The 18,428-nt window shown below is 39.7% G+C and overlaps 1 protein-coding gene across 6 annotated transcripts in view; it reads right to left on the bottom strand.

Moving 5' to 3' along the window:
• LOC146692251 (dystrobrevin beta-like) overlaps positions 1 to 18,428 on the bottom strand; it is a 46,013-nt gene that overhangs the window by 2,748 nt on the left and 24,837 nt on the right. For 5 of the 6 annotated variants that reach the window (XM_085432302.1, XM_085432301.1, XM_085432305.1 and 2 more), the window contains 12 exons: positions 17,968 to 18,092; positions 15,446 to 15,517; positions 11,640 to 11,717; positions 9,893 to 9,977; positions 9,686 to 9,765; positions 9,104 to 9,217; positions 6,598 to 6,694; positions 6,306 to 6,326; positions 4,970 to 5,123; positions 3,554 to 3,643; positions 3,365 to 3,412; positions 637 to 670 (listed from right to left, as the gene is read on the bottom strand). In XM_085432302.1, the coding sequence (XP_085288428.1) occupies positions 663 to 670; positions 3,365 to 3,412; positions 3,554 to 3,643; positions 4,970 to 5,123; positions 6,306 to 6,326; positions 6,598 to 6,694; positions 9,104 to 9,217; positions 9,686 to 9,765; positions 9,893 to 9,977; positions 11,640 to 11,717; positions 15,446 to 15,517; positions 17,968 to 18,092 (972 nt within the window). In that variant the 3' untranslated portion in view covers positions 637 to 662. The remainder of the gene's footprint in view (positions 1 to 636; positions 671 to 3,364; positions 3,413 to 3,553; positions 3,644 to 4,969; positions 5,124 to 6,305; positions 6,327 to 6,597; positions 6,695 to 9,103; positions 9,218 to 9,685; positions 9,766 to 9,892; positions 9,978 to 11,639; positions 11,718 to 15,445; positions 15,518 to 17,967; positions 18,093 to 18,428) is intronic. The other variant, XM_085432306.1, reaches the window with a different exon arrangement.

Raw genomic sequence — 18,428 nt, 5'->3', positions numbered from 1 at the left:
TAAAACATATCCTTAAGCTGTTGTTTGTTACTATGAAATTAGATGATTTATGATTCAGACACACACAAAAAAAATCTCATTGGATAAAAAAAATATATGATTTTGTTTAAAACAAATAAAAATCTGTGACCTAATTTCAAATGCAATAACCTTGATTTGTGTCGCTTCTTTTAGTTAACAGCTGAACATGAACTAAAAATAAGATTTGAAAACCAAAACTGCTCCTGTAGGAGGATTTTGTTTGCCGCACACAAGGTTTTTCCTCAGAACTGCTTGATTTGTTTTCTGAAGCGGAACCTTCCTGTCGAACACTGGGGTGTGTTTGCCTCTTTGATTGCTTCTGCATGAAGCAAAATTAAAAACCTCACAAAGCTGACCGCGAGGAACCAGAAACAAGCCATTTGGAGGCCTGTGCAAACAAGTTCAAACACATAAACAGCTCGATTGAGTCATCAAATCAACCCGTTTTCCCCCATAAAACATGAACGCAGCATCTTTCTTGCCTTTCCTTACATTTCCTTTTTTAGAGGACGCCGGACTGAGTTTGAAAAACTGCCTACACAGCCCTGTTCTTCTGCTCTAGAGTAGTTCTGATTATCATGCAATTAATAAGAGGAAATGCATGAAAATACTTACTTTTAACATTGTGTCCTGTCAGCATTTTAACTTGCTAAACACACAGAGAAAGAGAGAGAGAGAACAATTCATTAGTGCACAGCAGAGCAGTCTGAGGCTAAAACAAGTGCTAAAGGTTCCTGCCAGAACCTGTAATAAGAAGCAGAGCAGCTCCTAGCACAGAAACATAAAAGAAGCCCTTACTTAGCAGGTGCCACACAAATTAACTCCAGAGACAAAAACTCTATTGTAGGCAGCTCTAATGCAGTAGTTTTATTTATCCTCCAAGACTTAACTGTGGCCTCCTGTTCGTCTGTCTGTAGGGGAGGGGGGGTTTGGATTATTATCACAGGTTAGTACTCTAACGAGCGCTCAGGCCGAGACCAGGAAGTAGTTTCGCCACTTCTCCTCCGCAGGCGGTCCCCTCATAAAGAGGAGGGGCTCCATAAAGCATGGCTAATGAGACGGCATGCTAACGAAGCTTGCTACGGTGCAGGCGAGCGCACCTGGAGAGGAGAAGGCGAACAGGAAAAGCTGCGAGCACGAGCGGATTTAAAGTGTAAGCAGAGAGACAGCGATGCGATCCACAAATCAGATTTGGCTCTATCATCATCAGAAAAAGTCGAGAAACAGAGCAGAGCTTACTATCTTATATCTGGAATTGCTAATGCTGGCTGTATTTCACTAGAAGACATAATAGTGCTGCACTACTATATCATGATTAAATTATCTTGGTAACATTTTTCAACAAAATTTCCTTTCCTCTGCACAGATCAGCTGTTTGCACCCGTTTAACAGTTGTGCAAATAAATACACATAATCCTTTATTACATCCAATTTCCAGGCACGTTTCAGAAGGAAATATCGCCCTTTTCCTTCCACTTAACTCAACTGTAAAACACAGCTACTCTGATTTTCTATACAAACCATATGAGCAGATGATAAAATACGATGCATTACTGCAGATTAAAGGCCTTTTTCCAGACAAGCATGTGTTTTCAGTTTTGTGGCTTGTTAAAATTGTTCGGATTGGAGTTATGTAAAAGCACCGCTGGGATTTATGTGAGGTTACCAGCATGAATACAGGCCCCAAAGGAAGAGAGCTATGCAGGCCCGCGTTTGCATGCTGTGCCTGTATACAATCACCAGGGGGCAGTGTCAGAAATAAGTGGATCGAAGATTTATGTGCTCAAGTTGGTTGTTCAAGTTCAGCCCCTGCAGGGAACTCCCACTGTTTGAACTTTAAGATAGTACAGAATGAATGGGTCTCTAAGGAGCTGTAGAGCAAGTATAAATCATGATTTTTATAGAAGGATTTTTTAAAAACTAGATTCTATTCTAGTAATTCTAGTTCTATTCTTCTTTCTGTGGCTCGTACAGGCGTAACAGCACCATGAGCCACTAAAATTTTGATTTTAGGCATGAAGCGGCACAGAAATCGCTTCTACAAAAATAGAAGCTTCTGATGTGGCGCAAGTACTCTTCCAACATCTAGTTATTGTCTGAAAATGAGCGCCATTAAGAAAGTGTGTCCGCCTCTAAATTTTTAAAAGACAAATCAGTTTATGGACAAAATTTGCCGCACTGTAAAAGAAAAACTTGCAACTTTATGCAAATTCGGGCATTTTACAGAACCTGGATTTCTTTTTGGTTCATGAAGAAGTTTCACCTCTCAGGAGTAAAGAGAGAGAGAGGAGTCCCAAAAGTTTACCCCTAGTTGAGGTTGTCCTCGCGGTCACTGTCAACATAATCGTTAAGGGTGACATGAGATAAGGTGTGAATCAAAGGTTTGGGTCGTTATAGTCACAGCAACAACTCCACCTCATTGTAAGTCGATTTAAAAAACTTTCCTTTACATTTTGCCGCGACGTTTCAAAGAGTCGTAAAGTAAATAAACGGCAGACAGAAACAACGCAGGTCGAAGAATATTACGTTTCACGCATGCGCAATACAGGAACCTAAGTGCTTCAGTCGTTCCAGTGTGCATGAACAACTGAGCTGAAACGACTGAAAACGATAGTGTAGATGCGGACCGTTTTCAGACAAAAACACTGTTTTTGAATGTATCCGGATAAGTCACATCAGTCTCCATCAGTCTTTATAACTTAAGAAGCTTCGTGTAGATAAGATCTTCATAGTAGATCGAGGCGCGGGTCATTACAGTCACAGGGACCAAGGCGTGACTGCTTTGTGATAAGATCTTCATAAAGATAAGAACTCCAAACTTTACTATTCAAGCCAACTTTTCAACCAATCAGCATTCTGCCTCACTCAACATCGGCCTACGTGTTCTTGGCTTTTTGTAGGAAACATGCAACTCCGAAGCATTTTATGCTGGTTTAACTGCCACAGGCACTCGCCATGCATATCCGAAGCACTACACAAACAGACGCCACATAAATCCCACAACATAATGACCACCCTGGGTCTCGTGGTGCTACAAAAACAACAAGGAAAGCTTCTGAAGACTTGAAAACCTACATTTTTATCAACTTTTGCAAGAATAATCCCTGGTTAAATACTGTTATTATAATCATACCTTTTCAGGATATTGAGAACACTTTAAAAATAATATAACCAAATATAAAAAGAACATTTTGAATCAAGTAGAAATAATTAAATCAGTCAATTTAGCTGTATGATTCCTTCAGTAATTGCACTTAACATATATACAGGTTTTGTTAGCCAATTAAGCGATTCAAAACAGCATAAATGCAATTTAAAAAAAATGTAGGTAACAATACTGTACCTCTTTCCTTCCCATTCAGCAATCTCTCCTCCTCCTCCCGACTGTCATCTGCTCAGAGGAGACAGTAAAAAGTGACGTTATTGTAGAAAAATGTGAAGACTTGGTTTTAAAAATCTAATTTCTTGTCCATGTTTAACAGCTTTGCACGCAAAACTACAACAAAAGGAGTGCGTTTCTGTTTGTGTGAACCTGAGTGAAGCTCTTTGACCAACGAGGACACGGTGTTGGTGATGGAGTCGGCTGCAACCAGGAGGTCGTTTCTCAGGTTTCTCCTCGGGCCTGGAGCAAAGAAAACAATCATTATTTTATCCAGCACTTGTATTTACAGTAATTAGACAGTTTTGTTGTTCCCTGATTATTTGTGCTGTTACTCTGTCTCGCTGTGGCAGCAGCATATAATCTGGTGTGAATGAAAAGAGCTGTTTAAATGATGATGGAAAAGAATAAAAAGGGGCTGAAATGCGAGCAGAGCAGACGTGTGAAAAAGCACTTTGAGGCCAGTTTGAGATTTGTGATGCTGGTGTGCTTAAATACAAGAGATTTAAATGTTTTTCCTCCAATTTTTAGGTAATGAGGAACCTGTTAAGCTCATTTTCGTCTTTGCACTTTTATTCTTAGTCTCTACTACAACAGCTTTGCATAATTCACAGCTCAAAATAATCCTTATTTGTCTTATGCTCAGTTAATTTCTTCTGAAAATTAACCGACTTATAGTTTTGCATAATTAGTGAATAAAGTGCAAACTGTGTGTGGCATTGTGACGGCAAAGTGCGTGTATTTATTTGATGAATGAGAAAATGTATAAAATGCCTTTATTGAGGATTCTGACTTGCTGCCGAGTCTCTTTCACACTGCTGGAATTGCAGCAGTCAGGACACCGAACACACACCAAGAATGCCTGATCAATCAGTCAAACCAATTTCAGTTTGATCTGCCGACAAATGGAAGTAATTTCTACGTCCATATGCGGGGCATATCCCTTCTCGTTATAGGGAAGGACACAAAGACAGAAGGTTAAAAAAAGATTTGACGAGGACAAACAGGCAGACCGAACTATTTATGCACAAAGAGCTGAGTAGGAACAACCTCAATGAGATAACAAGACACAGGTGAAGACAATCAGTGGACACAGGACTCGAGAGAAAGCAAACCTCCAAAGTAACAGAATACAGATGTAAATCCTAACACAAACACCAACAGAGGAACAGGAAAGACTAATTCTTATAAAAAATAAAAATACCAAAACTAAACAATACTAGAGACAAAATTGTCAGGGCTCTGTGTGCGGGCAGGAGGAGAAACCACAGCTTTCTTGCTGGCAAAGAACAAAAGCATAAACTGAACAATGAAAGCTGAGACCGGAAACACACAGGCAAATCTGAGGGTACGACACGACGCTGAACACTGGAGGACACACACTATAAATACACATCAAGGAATGACGAACAGGTGGGAACACAGCTGGGAGAAATTTTACCTAACAAGACAGAGGAAGTGAATCTAGAAACACTGACATAAGACATAAACCTTCAAAATAAAACGGGAAACAATTCACTTTTTTTTTTTTTTTTTAAGGTTGCCATGTGGGAGAGAAATGAGTCCTACCTTGAGCAAAAGCCTCTTGTACATCACCTCCCACCCCAGCGAGGGAGTCCTGAGGAGGATACATGTGTGCCTGGGAGGGTACAGCACCTACAGAGCGGACGGCTGACGGGCTCGGCCGAGAGGGAGAGGAGTGAGAAGAGCCGGCTGCCTGCGCCTACAAGATGAGAGGAGTTATCAGAGCTGGTTAATGTTACTTCGAGAAGGTTTTAGATTACAAGATCACACCTTTTGCATTTTGCTTGAATATACGTCCAGTGTGTGGACTTATCTAACTTAACCTTTTAGTTTGGATAACAATTAATTACTAGAACCAGCTGACATGGCTTGGGCATCTGAACAGGATGCCTCCAGGCACGTCCCAGGTGACCTGCTTAAGCTTGATTTAGACTTCTGCGGTAAATCTACGTTCTAACCGGAAACCAGTTTTAACCCTACATCACAACCTTCCGCACCATTCAAGTCATTTGAATGGCATGAGGTGGCGTCGACCCAAAATATAGTAAAATTTCTCATGGGGGGGAAGGTCAGGTTATGGCATAGGATTAAACAGAGTTTCCAGGTACGTCGTAAGTTAGGACGTAGATTGCCTATAAGTGGCATAAAATAGAAGAAGTTAATTATTAACTTAAACGACGAGGATGAAAACGAGACCAGAGTATTACAAAAACAGGCACACTTAGAAATGGATGGTTCAGGTTAAAAACCAGGCTTTGCTTGACTGGAGTCATCACAAACACACTCACTCTAACGTCACTGTGTTTCCAGAGTTGTTCACTTGCTTTGTGTTAGCATGTTGCCTGTGCAAGTGCTTGCAAAGAGTCATGAGTCACCTTAGCGGCTGTTGTTTCTGGTGTGATTGTAGTTTGCACTTTACCATGACGCTCTGGGCCTTTTTATGCGCTGAAAATAAAAGTAACGTCCAAATCGCCGCTCATCCGCTCAGCTATTTTCCTCCCTGCACATGAACTGAAGTCAGCTGATTGTTGTGCAAGTGTGCAGGAAAAGGGAGTGTTTTGGTTTCTTTTCTGTCGTGAAGAGGTTTTCAATCTTTGCTCACCTCCTGCCCTACTTTCCGTGATTTTTTTTCCTCTTCCCCGAAATGACTTTAAAGTTTAAAGACTGGGTTTGTGTGGCGGAAGCATCGTGACAGGGATCGCCAGAAAAATAACTGCAGTGATGCACATGGAGAGCGCTCTGAAGGCGCGATCAGCCACATTTAAATCATGTACAGGCCTGTTTTTGATTTGACTTTTTGATTGCATGTGATATTTCAGGTGACTAATAAGGACTGAATCCCAGTTACTTCAGTGTTTCCAACAAAAAGGTATGGACTTACTGCCTGTCGCTGTTCCTCATCCTACAGGGACCACAACATGGGCAGCCGGAAAACAAAGAGGGCGGAAAAGAAGAATGGAAAACAAGAGGTCAGACACAATGAGAGCCAGAAAAGTCATAGAGGAAGAAACATCAGAGGGGAAAATGAGGCTTGTTACTGCAAGGACAGAAAGAGGGGGGTGTGAGGAGCAAGGGAGGCTTTGCCCTCTAGTGTGAGAAAATACAAACTGCTGGAGATTTAAATCAGTGTGTGTGTGTGTGTGTGTGTGTGTGTGTGTGTGTGTGTGTGTCACCTTGAGCAGCTTCATCAGTCCTTCCAGCTGCACCATCAGCTCCCTCCTGCTCTCCTGCAGCGACGACATCCTCTGCTCCAGTTCGTCTTTCCTCTGTCTGGAACACGAACACACACACACACACACACACACACACACACACACACACACACACACACACACACACACACACACACACATTACAAAGGCTTTCTGAAGACAGGAGCTGGAGTAAAAATAGATTTAAGTCCCAAAATGTGGAGAAGATCAGAAATGCAACATGGAAGAAAAACAAGAGATTAGATTCACAGTCCTGAAGTGCTAAAACAATCTGCAGAAGCAGCTGTGTGATGAGGTTAATAAATAGATGAATAAGAGAGGAGAGATGTTATTGAAGAGCATGTAGGAGAGCCTTTCCAGGGAAAAAACCAGCTAGATTACGTGAACTTTTAGTCAGAAATCCTCAATGTTTTGTAAGATGGCAGGGAGAGAAACACCAAGTCTGTTTGAGGACTTCAAATTAAGATGAATATATACACAAAAGTGCACTCAAAATACTGATAAAATGCTCTGCAGCAGCAGGGCTTTCTGGAAACAAAGCTTTAACAGCAGGCATAGAGTTTAACATTCACAATCTTTTCCCACCAAACAGTATGCGGTCTGGATGAGACATTAAAGCGAAAACAGAGCTCGTCTTTCTTTCCTGGCTTCCCTTCACGTGGCAAGATAAATGAGTAAATAAACAAATGAAAACAAGAGTCTGACTCATTCAGTAAATAGAGTTTTGTTTTATTGTTATCCCAGAGTAACGCTTTACCCGCAAGCTAGCCAACAAGTTCGCCAACAACCTCAGAAACGCCACTTTATCTGTATTATTTAAGATATAGCTTAGCAGTTTTCTCCAGTAACAATATCTAGCTCTGAGTCTGTAGCGGAAACACGAAAGAGATTACGAAGACAGTAATATTACTGATTACAGGCTTGTTAAGACATGAAGATGGGTACCAAATTAACTCTAGTTGGACATAGCTGGTGTGGTCAACCATTTATTCATTAAGTCCTGTCCTGAAGAGCATTTTCACCGCTGTCATTATGAACAAGGGGTGGTTGTGACTGAACCGGAGGACCCTGCGACAGTCTAAAGCGTGCCCTACCTTACCCTCCTTTTTGACTAACGGATACCATAATTTACAGAATGATCACCACGGTGCATTCAGTAAGACTGGAAACTAGTGACTCATAAAACCAGACCAAGGGCAAGAGGGAAAATTGCTGGCAGATTCACTTTGCACTGGGTGACATTTTCTTCTTTTTTTTTTAACCCTAATCTCATCCTGTAACAGCTGGAATAGCCTCCAGCTCCCTGTGACCCGAACTGGAAAAAAGATTACGAAAGAAGATGGAGAATTCTGAAAAATTGGCCATCAGAAAGAATGCAGGTTTTCAGTAAGAGGAAACACTAGAAAAAGCACTATGTTAACTTCACTGCAAGACTACCTCATACCATTTTAAATTTGGAGAGATTTTACCTCATTTGGAATCATGGCCACCAGGAGGAAGTAGAAAACTCCAGACAAACAGAAACAAAATAGAAAAGATGGGCTCTTACGTGCTGAATCTGAAAAATGTTTACTCTACTGCCGCCATGTGGCTGTTTTATCAGGTATGTTAGCGTGAAAACTGGAATAAAAACTAAAAATCTAATATAACAGCTCTGTTTCACACTTTAAAATATACACTTTTAAAATATTCGACCGTGGTTCAGGGGGTTTGGAAACTCATCTTGTAACCGGAAGGTTGCTGGTTCAATCCCCTGCTCTGTCTGTCTCGGTCGTTGTGTCCTTGGGCAAGACACTTCACCTATCGCCTACTGGTGTTGGCCAGAGGGGCCGATGGCACGATATGACAGCCTCTCTTCTGTCAGTCTGCCCCAGGGCAGCTGTGGCTGCAACTGTAGCTGCCTCCACCAGTGTGTGAATGTGAGAGTGAATGAATAATGGAATTGTAAGGTTCACGATAAGCGCTACATCTATATGCAATCTATTACTATTATTATTATTATTATTATTATTATTACATATTTAAATTTCCATAACATGCTGGAAAAAATGCCTGACTAACATCTCTCAGGGCAGAAATGTTATCGTTTACGTCAAAGCCAGGCAGTTTCCATCACTTTCAAGTTCCTCTCCTCTGCTTGAAGGACTTGTTTTTCCTGAAAACCGCAATAAGTGCGTTGGAAGGGATTCCTTCTTTGGTGTTTTTGTGAACTCCACCATCTGTTGGTACCATCTGCCATAAAGAACTCTCCCTCTGCGCCACAGAGCAACACGGCAAGTTTTCTCGCCAATTCTGACCGCGGCGGTGTGGCAAAATCCAGAAACTATAGCGCAGCGAGCGAAAAAGCGATTGTTTGTGAAAAATATTTTCTGTGGGTGTGACTGACAAAGTTAAAAGATGTACATTTTAACTATTATATGTATATTTTCTGTACAGAAACAGCAGGTCTCAAAGGAACTGCGTTCACCTGAGCAGACGGAGCTCGGCCAGCAGAGTCGGGTTGGTGCTGCTCTTCTCCGGGCTGGTCTGGCACGCTGCGTCATGCTCTGCACGGAGACGTTTGATCTCTGCCAAGATCTCTCTGGGAAATGAAAATCACACGGGTCAGCTGAAGCCTGATACCACAGTATTTTAGGAATGAACAGCCTGTAAATAAGCGGGGCAAGATGGCGAACTTCAGCAGGCTTTAGAGGAATCTTTTTTTGGAATGATGCACAAGTTTAATTTAGAGAGTAAAAAACAAACAAGCTAACAGCCAGACCACAGATGTTCACACAAACAGTGCTTTTATTGTGAAAGAACAAACTGTAAAAACTGATCATGCCCCCTTTAAAGTAATTACTTGGTAACGGTTAATCAAATATACGACCACAAACCATTCAGCTTCTTTCTGTCACTTTTTATTGATTTCGCTCTCATATATTAACCTTGTATCTTTAAATAATTACATCTTTTTTTATTTGTATATTTTATGAGACCTTAACCTCGAAAGTTTTTCCCCCCCCAACAAGTTAAATTCTCCACCTCGCTCCTGTTCACATATTTCTACCTGTTTTTAGACTCCAGCTGAGCAATGAGCTCCCTCTTCTGTTTGTTCGCGTCAAAGTTGATGCTCCGCGTCGGGATCACCTAAAACACAAGCAAACGGTTGATGGGTTTCATGTACAAACCAGAACAAGATCCCCGTGTAGTCGGAGCATATGCATGCATATGCACTATTAAAGTTAAAGGCTTAGAGGAGATGCGCTCGACTCACTCCTGTGCCTTCGGTCTCTGCCAGTCGTGTGGTGTAGCGAGCGATCAGTTTGTGCTCGTCGTCTTGCCTGCTGGGGCTGTCAACACTGAAACACAGGAAATCTCTAATTTACTGAGTCTAGTGTAAAACTGTATTTAAACCAGCAAAGAGCATGACGCATGAATTTAATGCAGGTAAATATGATCACTTTTAAGTTTTCAGAAATAACCCATTTAAGTACATAAATGTGGTAAAATCTGTGTCTCTCTGCATCTCTTTATCTCTCAGAAAATACTTTTAGGAAAACACCTCTTTTCACCATCTGTGTAAGAATGAAATGCTCTGAACACAGACAGGAAAAAAACTACAGAGTTTGTAGCTAAGCATGGCTCAGAGGGTGAGGACACCCAATTTTTCAGTAAGCATTGGAGGAAGCACAATTAACGGGGCAAATTTTTAACTAATAAGTATCACCAGTAAACGTCCCCAGGTGATTACTTACACCAAGACTGTACATCCTGATGTGGGGACATTTTGGCTTTTTAGCACCATATACATCATTCTGCTCTATAAAGTGTTTTATACTTTGTTAAACAAGCATTTTATTGGTTGTACTGTAAAATAAACCTAGTGTCCGCATATGCGGACCTTTTTTAATTAACTGCTTTCTGCTGGGTTAAATTAAGATAGCTCCCAGATCAGGTTTTATATTATAGTTTGCTGATGCATTATATCATTAAACAAGCATATATTTGCATAACAGTACATAAAATAGCTTTTTCTGCCTGTGGTGTCTCACCTTATTTTGTAAACATGTAAAAGCAATTTAATATTTTTCATAACACTGTTAGCAGGTTAATGTATGAATGAGCACTCAACACTTAACCATTTGCCGTGTGCGTGTGTGTCAGATTATTTATTTTAAAGCAGGCAATGTTTTTCTTGTGTTGAAAAAAATCCTCAGAGCTAAAACAGAAGACTACAGGAAGAAGGAAGCTTTTGCTCCTTCTGGTTTCTGAATTTAAAAAATAAATGAATTACTTCATAATTTTATTTGGTCTGTATTTTATAATGCCAGAGACACACTTCCAAGACTGCTAATTGTCCTTTAACGGAAATATTAGGCCGATATTAAACACTTCTGCATTATTCCTGATTCTCCTAGATAATATTCTATATTTTGAATTGACCCCATCTCTGAACTGAGGCCCGATATCTATTTTATTTAGCCCACACTCCTGGTTTAATTAGTGCTTCTCACCTGTTAGGATTAGTACTAATGCTTGTTTTTGTACTTTGTTAATGTTTTATAACAATGACTTATTGCATTATTGTGAAGCACTTTGATCTGCCTTTGGTTTTAAATGTGCTATATAAATAAAATTGTATTGTATTGATATTTTAAAAATGTATCTGTGTGTTGTTTCCAATGTAAGGCAGTCATAACTGTAATTTTCTTGTACTGCAGTATTAAAAAAAATAAATAAATAAAAAATCCAAAACAGGATTTTATTGTAGATTAGAAAAGTTATTACAAAACCTGGGCAAATGGAAATCATCATTATTACAGGAAAACAAACTGAATTAAAAGCTAAGAAGTAACACATTAATTTAACAGGTTATTCTGTAGCTGCAGATTTCTCTCTTCATAAGAACTATAGCAAACTACAGTATTACACTTGGCTTCAGCTAAACTGTGCAGCACGGTGCCCTCCTCCTTACTGCCTCCCTGACTCCTTTACGTAACCACCCCTCCCTCCCTTCTCACCGCGGGCTGCCCTGGAGGCGATTCACATACGCAGCGATCAGAGCATGCTCCTCGTTCATTCGCTGAGCCGCTGCCAAGCTGGACGGACACAAAACAGACGCAGAGTAATCAGCCAGCATCAGATAACAGTCTGTCTTACAGGAATTACATCAGTTTAACTTCAAGTCAACACAAAATCTCTCTTAATAAATGTGCATATGAGTAAAAAGAAAGAATATTTTCATAACACCTGAAAAATGCATGTAGATTTTTATATGCAATGAATATCTTTTATTATTTCAATTATTCACTAACATGCAATGTTTCTTATTAGTTCATTTTTGGTCCATAAAATGCTAAAAGAAGTTCAGAAGAACCCAACGCACCAGAGTTTAAAGTGAGCCTTTTTTGCTTGTTCTGTCATATTAATCCAGTGCTGGATGCTCATATTAAACATGACTAATAATCATGAGGTCAGTGTATGTACAAGCCAGACATTCAGCCACCAGACAGCTTGAAAAGCTTCGTTTCACACAGTTTTTTTAACTACTGCAGCAGCTGGATAGCGTAGTCGTAAGACCCCCCATGCTAAAAACCAGCCCTGGAGCTGCGCGGCTATGTCTGCAGCCTGTCCGCAGTTCAGGACACAAGCATTTCACTGCATGTTCACAATGTTGCACTGTGTATGTGACAAATAAAGTTTGCATTTATTTATTTATACTGGCGATGTACGATGTCACAGAGGGGATAGCCCTAATATGGACGTCTCCTCTGCCTTTTAAAGCTGGTTGTGAGGGACAGCCAATCAGAAGAAAGTTGGATCAGTAAACATTGAATAAGGCTTAGTCTGAAGTGTGAATCACGCCTCTAACGGCACATTTTTCCACTGATTATTACTTAAATGGTAAATGGCCTGTATTTATATAGCGCTTTACTAGTCCCTAAGGACCCCAAAGCGCTTTACATATCCAGTCATCCACCCATTCACACACACATTCACACACTGGTGATGGCAAGCTACATTGTAGCCACAGCCACCCTGGGGCGCACTGACAGAGGCTTCTGTCAGAGGCTTCTTTGATTAACCTTATTAACCTCTGTGAACTCTGTTTTTCATACCAAATATTGATTCACTGTGGAGGCTCACCTTCATGTATACAAACCCAGAGAGGGTGGAGAAGCTAGCATTCCTAAATCTGCACCAACTTTTCCCTTCAGCTGTTTTTTTAAATAGCTTTGCATCCTTTAAGTTACCACTGTCCACTGTGTGATTGGTTTACGGTAGGGCTGAACGATATATCGCATTTGCGATAATATCGCGACATGATCAAGTGCAATTTTCTAACCGCAAAGGCTGCGATTATACTCTGGACATGTCCAAATTCATGGGCTGCATCCTCCTGAGGCCGCATTTGTAGACCGATTACGTCACAGCGACGCGCCGAAGGCTGTCCAAATTCGTAGACTCCTCCGAATGTAGCCGACAAATGCGTCCTCCTTTTCCCCGAATTTGAAGGATGGGTCGGGTGTGTCCTTCGTGGCCTACCATATCCCAGAAGTCATAGCGCGGCCCAGCCAAACTCCAGTTTCCAGCAATGGCGGCCGCTACTAAGTTTTAAAATTACTCATACTAATCTTTCTGGGTCACAAAATAAACTTTTAACATATTTTCAGGCGAGAAAGTAGTTGTGTAAACATCAAATATCTGCTCGGTTTATCAAGATATCCCATATTTGCAAAAGTGCTTCGACGTTTTCAGAGGCGTCTGCTACCCACCAGCTCGACAGCTAGCCGGGAGCTCGAGGGTTACTGATGCGGCCGAGAACGGCACAACTCCCGGCACATCATTTTCAGATCACCGCGGAGTTTCGCTGCTCGGGTTAAACGTAATATATAAGTCACTTAGACAACCTAAAAATGTTATTGTTGGGCTTTTTTCAGTGTTTTGTTTGTTCGTGAGTAAATCGGTTTGGCTGAGATTAAAGTTATTAGATTAGATAAAATAAAACTTTATTAATCCCCCGGGTGGGTTCCTCCTTGGTTTTCACACAGCTGACTAAACGTCAAACAGAAAACTTATTAAACAGAAGTATGAGACAGTCGAGAATTTACGCCAGTGTCTGGTTATATTTTAGATAGCAAGAAGCAGACGGCCGAGTTTATTAAACTCCACCGAGACAGCGGTGACGCTAATCAGAACTAGACCGTCCAATTTCACGCCTTTAAATTTTAAAGGCGTGTTTGTGTGTGTGTTTATACAATTGCTATTATGTTTGCACTTTATGTGTAATGTTACTGACTGCAGAGATCAGTAAGATGTGTGTATTTTTTATTTATTAGTTTTATTTATTTAATATTATTTTTTAATTGAATGACTGTCTAGTAGTTCACAGATGTCGAAAAACTGAGTGTGGTAAAGCCACTGATTTTGTTTATGTATATTTCTGCAATCTGCACATTGTACTGACTTTCATTTTAATGTTTACACCAGGGTTCCTTGTCAGCACTTTATGCTCAGATGTTTGTAAGCTAAAAATGAACTATTGTGTATGTTCAAATATACTGTTGTGATTGAAGAAGTTAAATAAAAATGTCAGTCATCAATTCATGCATCACCTCATGTCATCATAACAGAGGTCTGTCTTCCAGGAAAGAACAGTTTAAAATTAATGTAATATAGTATTGGCCATACTATATGATGTATTGCTTGTCTTTGTTTAATAATACAGAAGACAAAGACCTTAAAAAATAATCGCATATCGCATCGCAATCGCAATATTGGGGCAAAAAATCGCAATTAGATTATTTTCCATAATCGTTCAGCCCTAGTTTACGGTGTTCTCTCTCCCTTGTGTTTTGATCGATTCTTCCTTATTTGTGATAAGTTTTGTAAGCAATTATTTCTGTACTATTAAAATGTCTTTTGACTGGAGCAGTTTCGTGTAAAGAACGGAAATAAGGAGCTGCAAACGAGCATTTAAAAACTATTAAATCATCTTTCCATCCATCTTTTTCCACTTATCCAATTCAGGGTTGTTGCGAGGCCGAGAGCCTATTCTTACTCTTACAGGACGAGAGACTTAAATACACAATTTTTTCATTACTTGCAAAATAATAATGGTCTAAAATCTTACAAGCTATGTAGTGGAGTACGTGTTTTGGTTTTAGACATACACCTGTATGGTGGTGTCAGAGATGGCTACTGTCGGCTTGCAGGAAACTTCACAAGAAATGTAATAAATGTAAAAGTAATGGAAAACTAAACTTTTCTTTTAACTTGCACTTAATTCAACAGCTCTTTCACAGTGTCAGATCAAAGACACTGCAGACTCCTTCACCTCTCCACCTGCTTCCTACTCTCACTAACCTATGACAGCATCGTTTTACTGGCGTCGAGTTGGGCTGAATCTCGTATTAGTTTTTATTCACCCACCACGAGCCCTTAAATCGCTGTGAAGAGTTCACATCTATTTTTAACTGCGTGCAAGTGAAGCGCTCATGCTATCGAGCCCTGTGTCACCAGTATAGACCCTCTGCTGTGTATCCACGCAGCTAAAAACAGCCTCTTTATTTCTGTTAACTCATGATTCCTTTAATGTGAAATTACTAATAGAACAACCTAGTAAGCTTTCACTTCACCCAGTTTGCCTCACACTTCAACTCGGAGCTGTGATTTATTGAAACAGCAGCTGGCCAACCAACTTGCCTGACACAGTGGTTAAGGTCTTTATTTGCCTTGAATATTAGAGAAATATTAGTTTAAACAGAAAAAAGAAACGAAGCCACAAGATTGCACACTTTTAATCAGCTCTAATGTCAGTCTTTACCTTTTCGAGGACTCGCGAGCTGATGAAGACAGCAGCATGGCTTCACTGGTGTTCCCAACGGGTCTCGATGGTCTGAACAGACAAACACAAACATGCGTTAGAGGCTTATTATCAACAGAGTTCACACGGAGGAAGGATAGCGACGTTAAATCATTAAACTGCCGAAGCCTGCCTATCAGAAAGCACGCATTCTTACGCTCCCATTCACACAGTCACACACTCTCACATGCTTTTGAGTGCATTCATGCAACAGTGAACTGTAAAAGGTCTGAGCAAACACAGACAGGCCAAAGATCAAACGAGGGAGAGAGAAAAGAAAGTAAGAGAGGGAAGTGGAGTGAGGGCACATCCAGAGGAAAATTTTAAAAAGACTATAAATAATCACATTTTTAAGTCTGAAATTGAAACTGCATTTAAAAAAAAAAAAAAAAGCATACTCACACCCGCGCTAAATTCAGCCTGTGTGTGCTGGCCTGAGTATGAGCCTAACGCCTGCAGGTCTGCAACGACCTGGTCGGCTTCAGTGTGGAAAATTAAACAATGCCGATACGCCACAGGGGGCGGAGCAACCGAAGCGTTTGGATATACAGAGGCGGGACTTTTGCTTGATTTACGTTATCTGAGTTTTCTAGGTAATGTAAAATTTTGTAGTTCGAATAGTTAGCTTTTAAGCTGTAGATGTTTCACTTCCTATTGTGAAAGTGTTTAAATGTTTAACTGTTAAACATTAACATCACGGCTACAAGAAAGCTTAATCTTTTTTGTTCTCTTTGTCTCTCACATCTAATGCGAGGAGGCCTCATAGTGAATATTCCTCCATAGCTTCAGTGACTTTAGAGGCACAAAGAGACAATAGTATCTGTACAGCCCAGCAGGCGTTTAACTTGGGCACAAAAAAATGAGCAAATCAAGGCTTTTTTGGAAATAAATTCAATGCAAAAAATCAAACAATCTTCTTTTTAAGCAATATGAACATTTTACACACTACAGAGGTCTATTTTACAGGGTAGATACACATGAATTCAATAATATGCAATCCAGTAATATTAACATTAATCATACAGTCATCATTTTTTTAGCTTTATTCACACAGATCTCCTGTAAGCCTATTATGTCAAATCTAGAATAAGTTTTAGAAATAGTTTAAAGGTCGTTAACGTTACCATCACACAGTTTAACTGGCACCAGGTTCAATACTTACAGTCCAAAATCATAACCAAACTATACAGGCACATCAATTAGATTGATTAGTAGTGAAGGGCTCTCAATATGGAAGCTCAAAAGCGCCAAAATAAACAAATGAATTGAAAATGTTAAACATACATGTATAGATTGGTTAACTGACACTTTTAATTTGCTTCTAAATTTACTAGATTTTGTATTAATTTTTTTATTTCTTTATTCCCATGTTTTAAATTTTCATTTTATTTAGTAACTTTATTTTCTATAAACATTTTTCCAACAATTTCTCTATTTTCTTTTTGTTTTTACTGTTCAACAACAGCAAAAAACTAATAAAAGTAAAAGCATTAATAACAACAACAATACTCATGAGAAGTCAAGCATCATTTCAACAGACACGTCAACCATACATACAACACTGTAAATCAATTATCCCATTTTCACCATCGTTTGAAGTCTTATGCAAAAAAAACAAAGCTAAACAAAAAAAACCTTATCTTTAAAAGCTCAGAAAGGGTCAGATTAACAGAAATGTTTCCACTTTTTTGTAAAAATCAAGGGATTTATTTCGGACCAGGTAACTCCAGTGGGATGTGTTCCAATATCATCCCGTGCCATCTGAGTTTTACGAGAATAGTGCATTTTTCTTTGTGCAAAAATCAGAAGATTAAACCGCTTTCTGAGATAATTTTTTTGCATGCATGTATTTGGGAGACCAATGAGAAGTGACACCAAGTAAAGATCAATTGCGGTTCCTAAGATGTTCCTAATTTAAAAAAAAAAAAAACAGACTGATAAAAGGTGGTGTGTATGACTGACAGCATTTATTTTTTCTCCTGCATTTATGTAAAGCATGTAACAAGGTTAAGTTTACTTAACATATAGCTTTTTAGTGTGTATCTAATCTAAAATAATAAGGTCAGTACTGTCATACAGGCCAGTAAATGAATCAATTCATACAAAAGCAAATAAATATAGAAGCATATTATTATTATTATTATTTTAAATACTTTGATATTTTTGTTGGCACATGTAATGAAACTTATATACTTTGTTAGTTTTAGGCCTCCATACCTTGAAACTATCACTGTAGGTTAAATTAACATTCTAATGAGGTGAACTGAGTGACAGGATAATTGGCACCAAAGGGGACATAATAGAATAGAATAGAATAGAATAGAATAGAAGCTGAATCCTTTTGTGCCTCACTGAGTAAGACCGCACTGATCTGACAGGAATAACCTGCATTATTAAAAAGCAGTTGTTGAAAATTTCAGTAACATTTAGCTTTTTGATATTTGGTGTAATAAATGTGTGAGTGCTGGGAGGTCATATCGTACATTATGTTGGCGAGGTTAAGGGTCCTCTCGGGTTCTTCTGGGTAAATTGGGTGTGGCGGCTCCCTAGACGACACGCATCCCAGAGTCCTGCTCAGGGCTCGACCGATCTTTGTCGCCGGTGACTTCTACACACAAAAACAAACACACAAGCATCAGTTTATGAACCCACACTGCATGAATGCAGTAGATGTGTGAAGCCCGTTTTAAAGAATCAACTTTAGCACTTATCGAAAACAGAGATACCTGCTAATTACTGCTAACTAAACTGCAGCACAGACGTAGTGAACAGACTGCTGCCCTTTAGCTAATCACTCACTTGTATATATGTACTCCCAGTTTCCCTTTGTTCACTGCCAGATCACTTTCTATTCTTTCCATTTAAGGCTTCTAGTGATTTCCATTGTTGTTGATCCTTCTCATGTTTCTTGTTATTATCTGTTGTGTTCACTTGTTATCTTCTC

Source organism: Copadichromis virginalis, linkage group LG15 (assembly GCF_057382275.1).
Source record: "Copadichromis virginalis isolate Kocher_CV1m ecotype Utaka linkage group LG15, C_Virginalis_male_GT1.1, whole genome shotgun sequence".
Classification (NCBI taxonomy): Eukaryota; Metazoa; Chordata; class Actinopteri; order Cichliformes; family Cichlidae; genus Copadichromis; species Copadichromis virginalis.
Note: the sequence above shows the minus strand (reverse complement) of the source record. Positions and strands in the feature narration are given on the sequence as shown.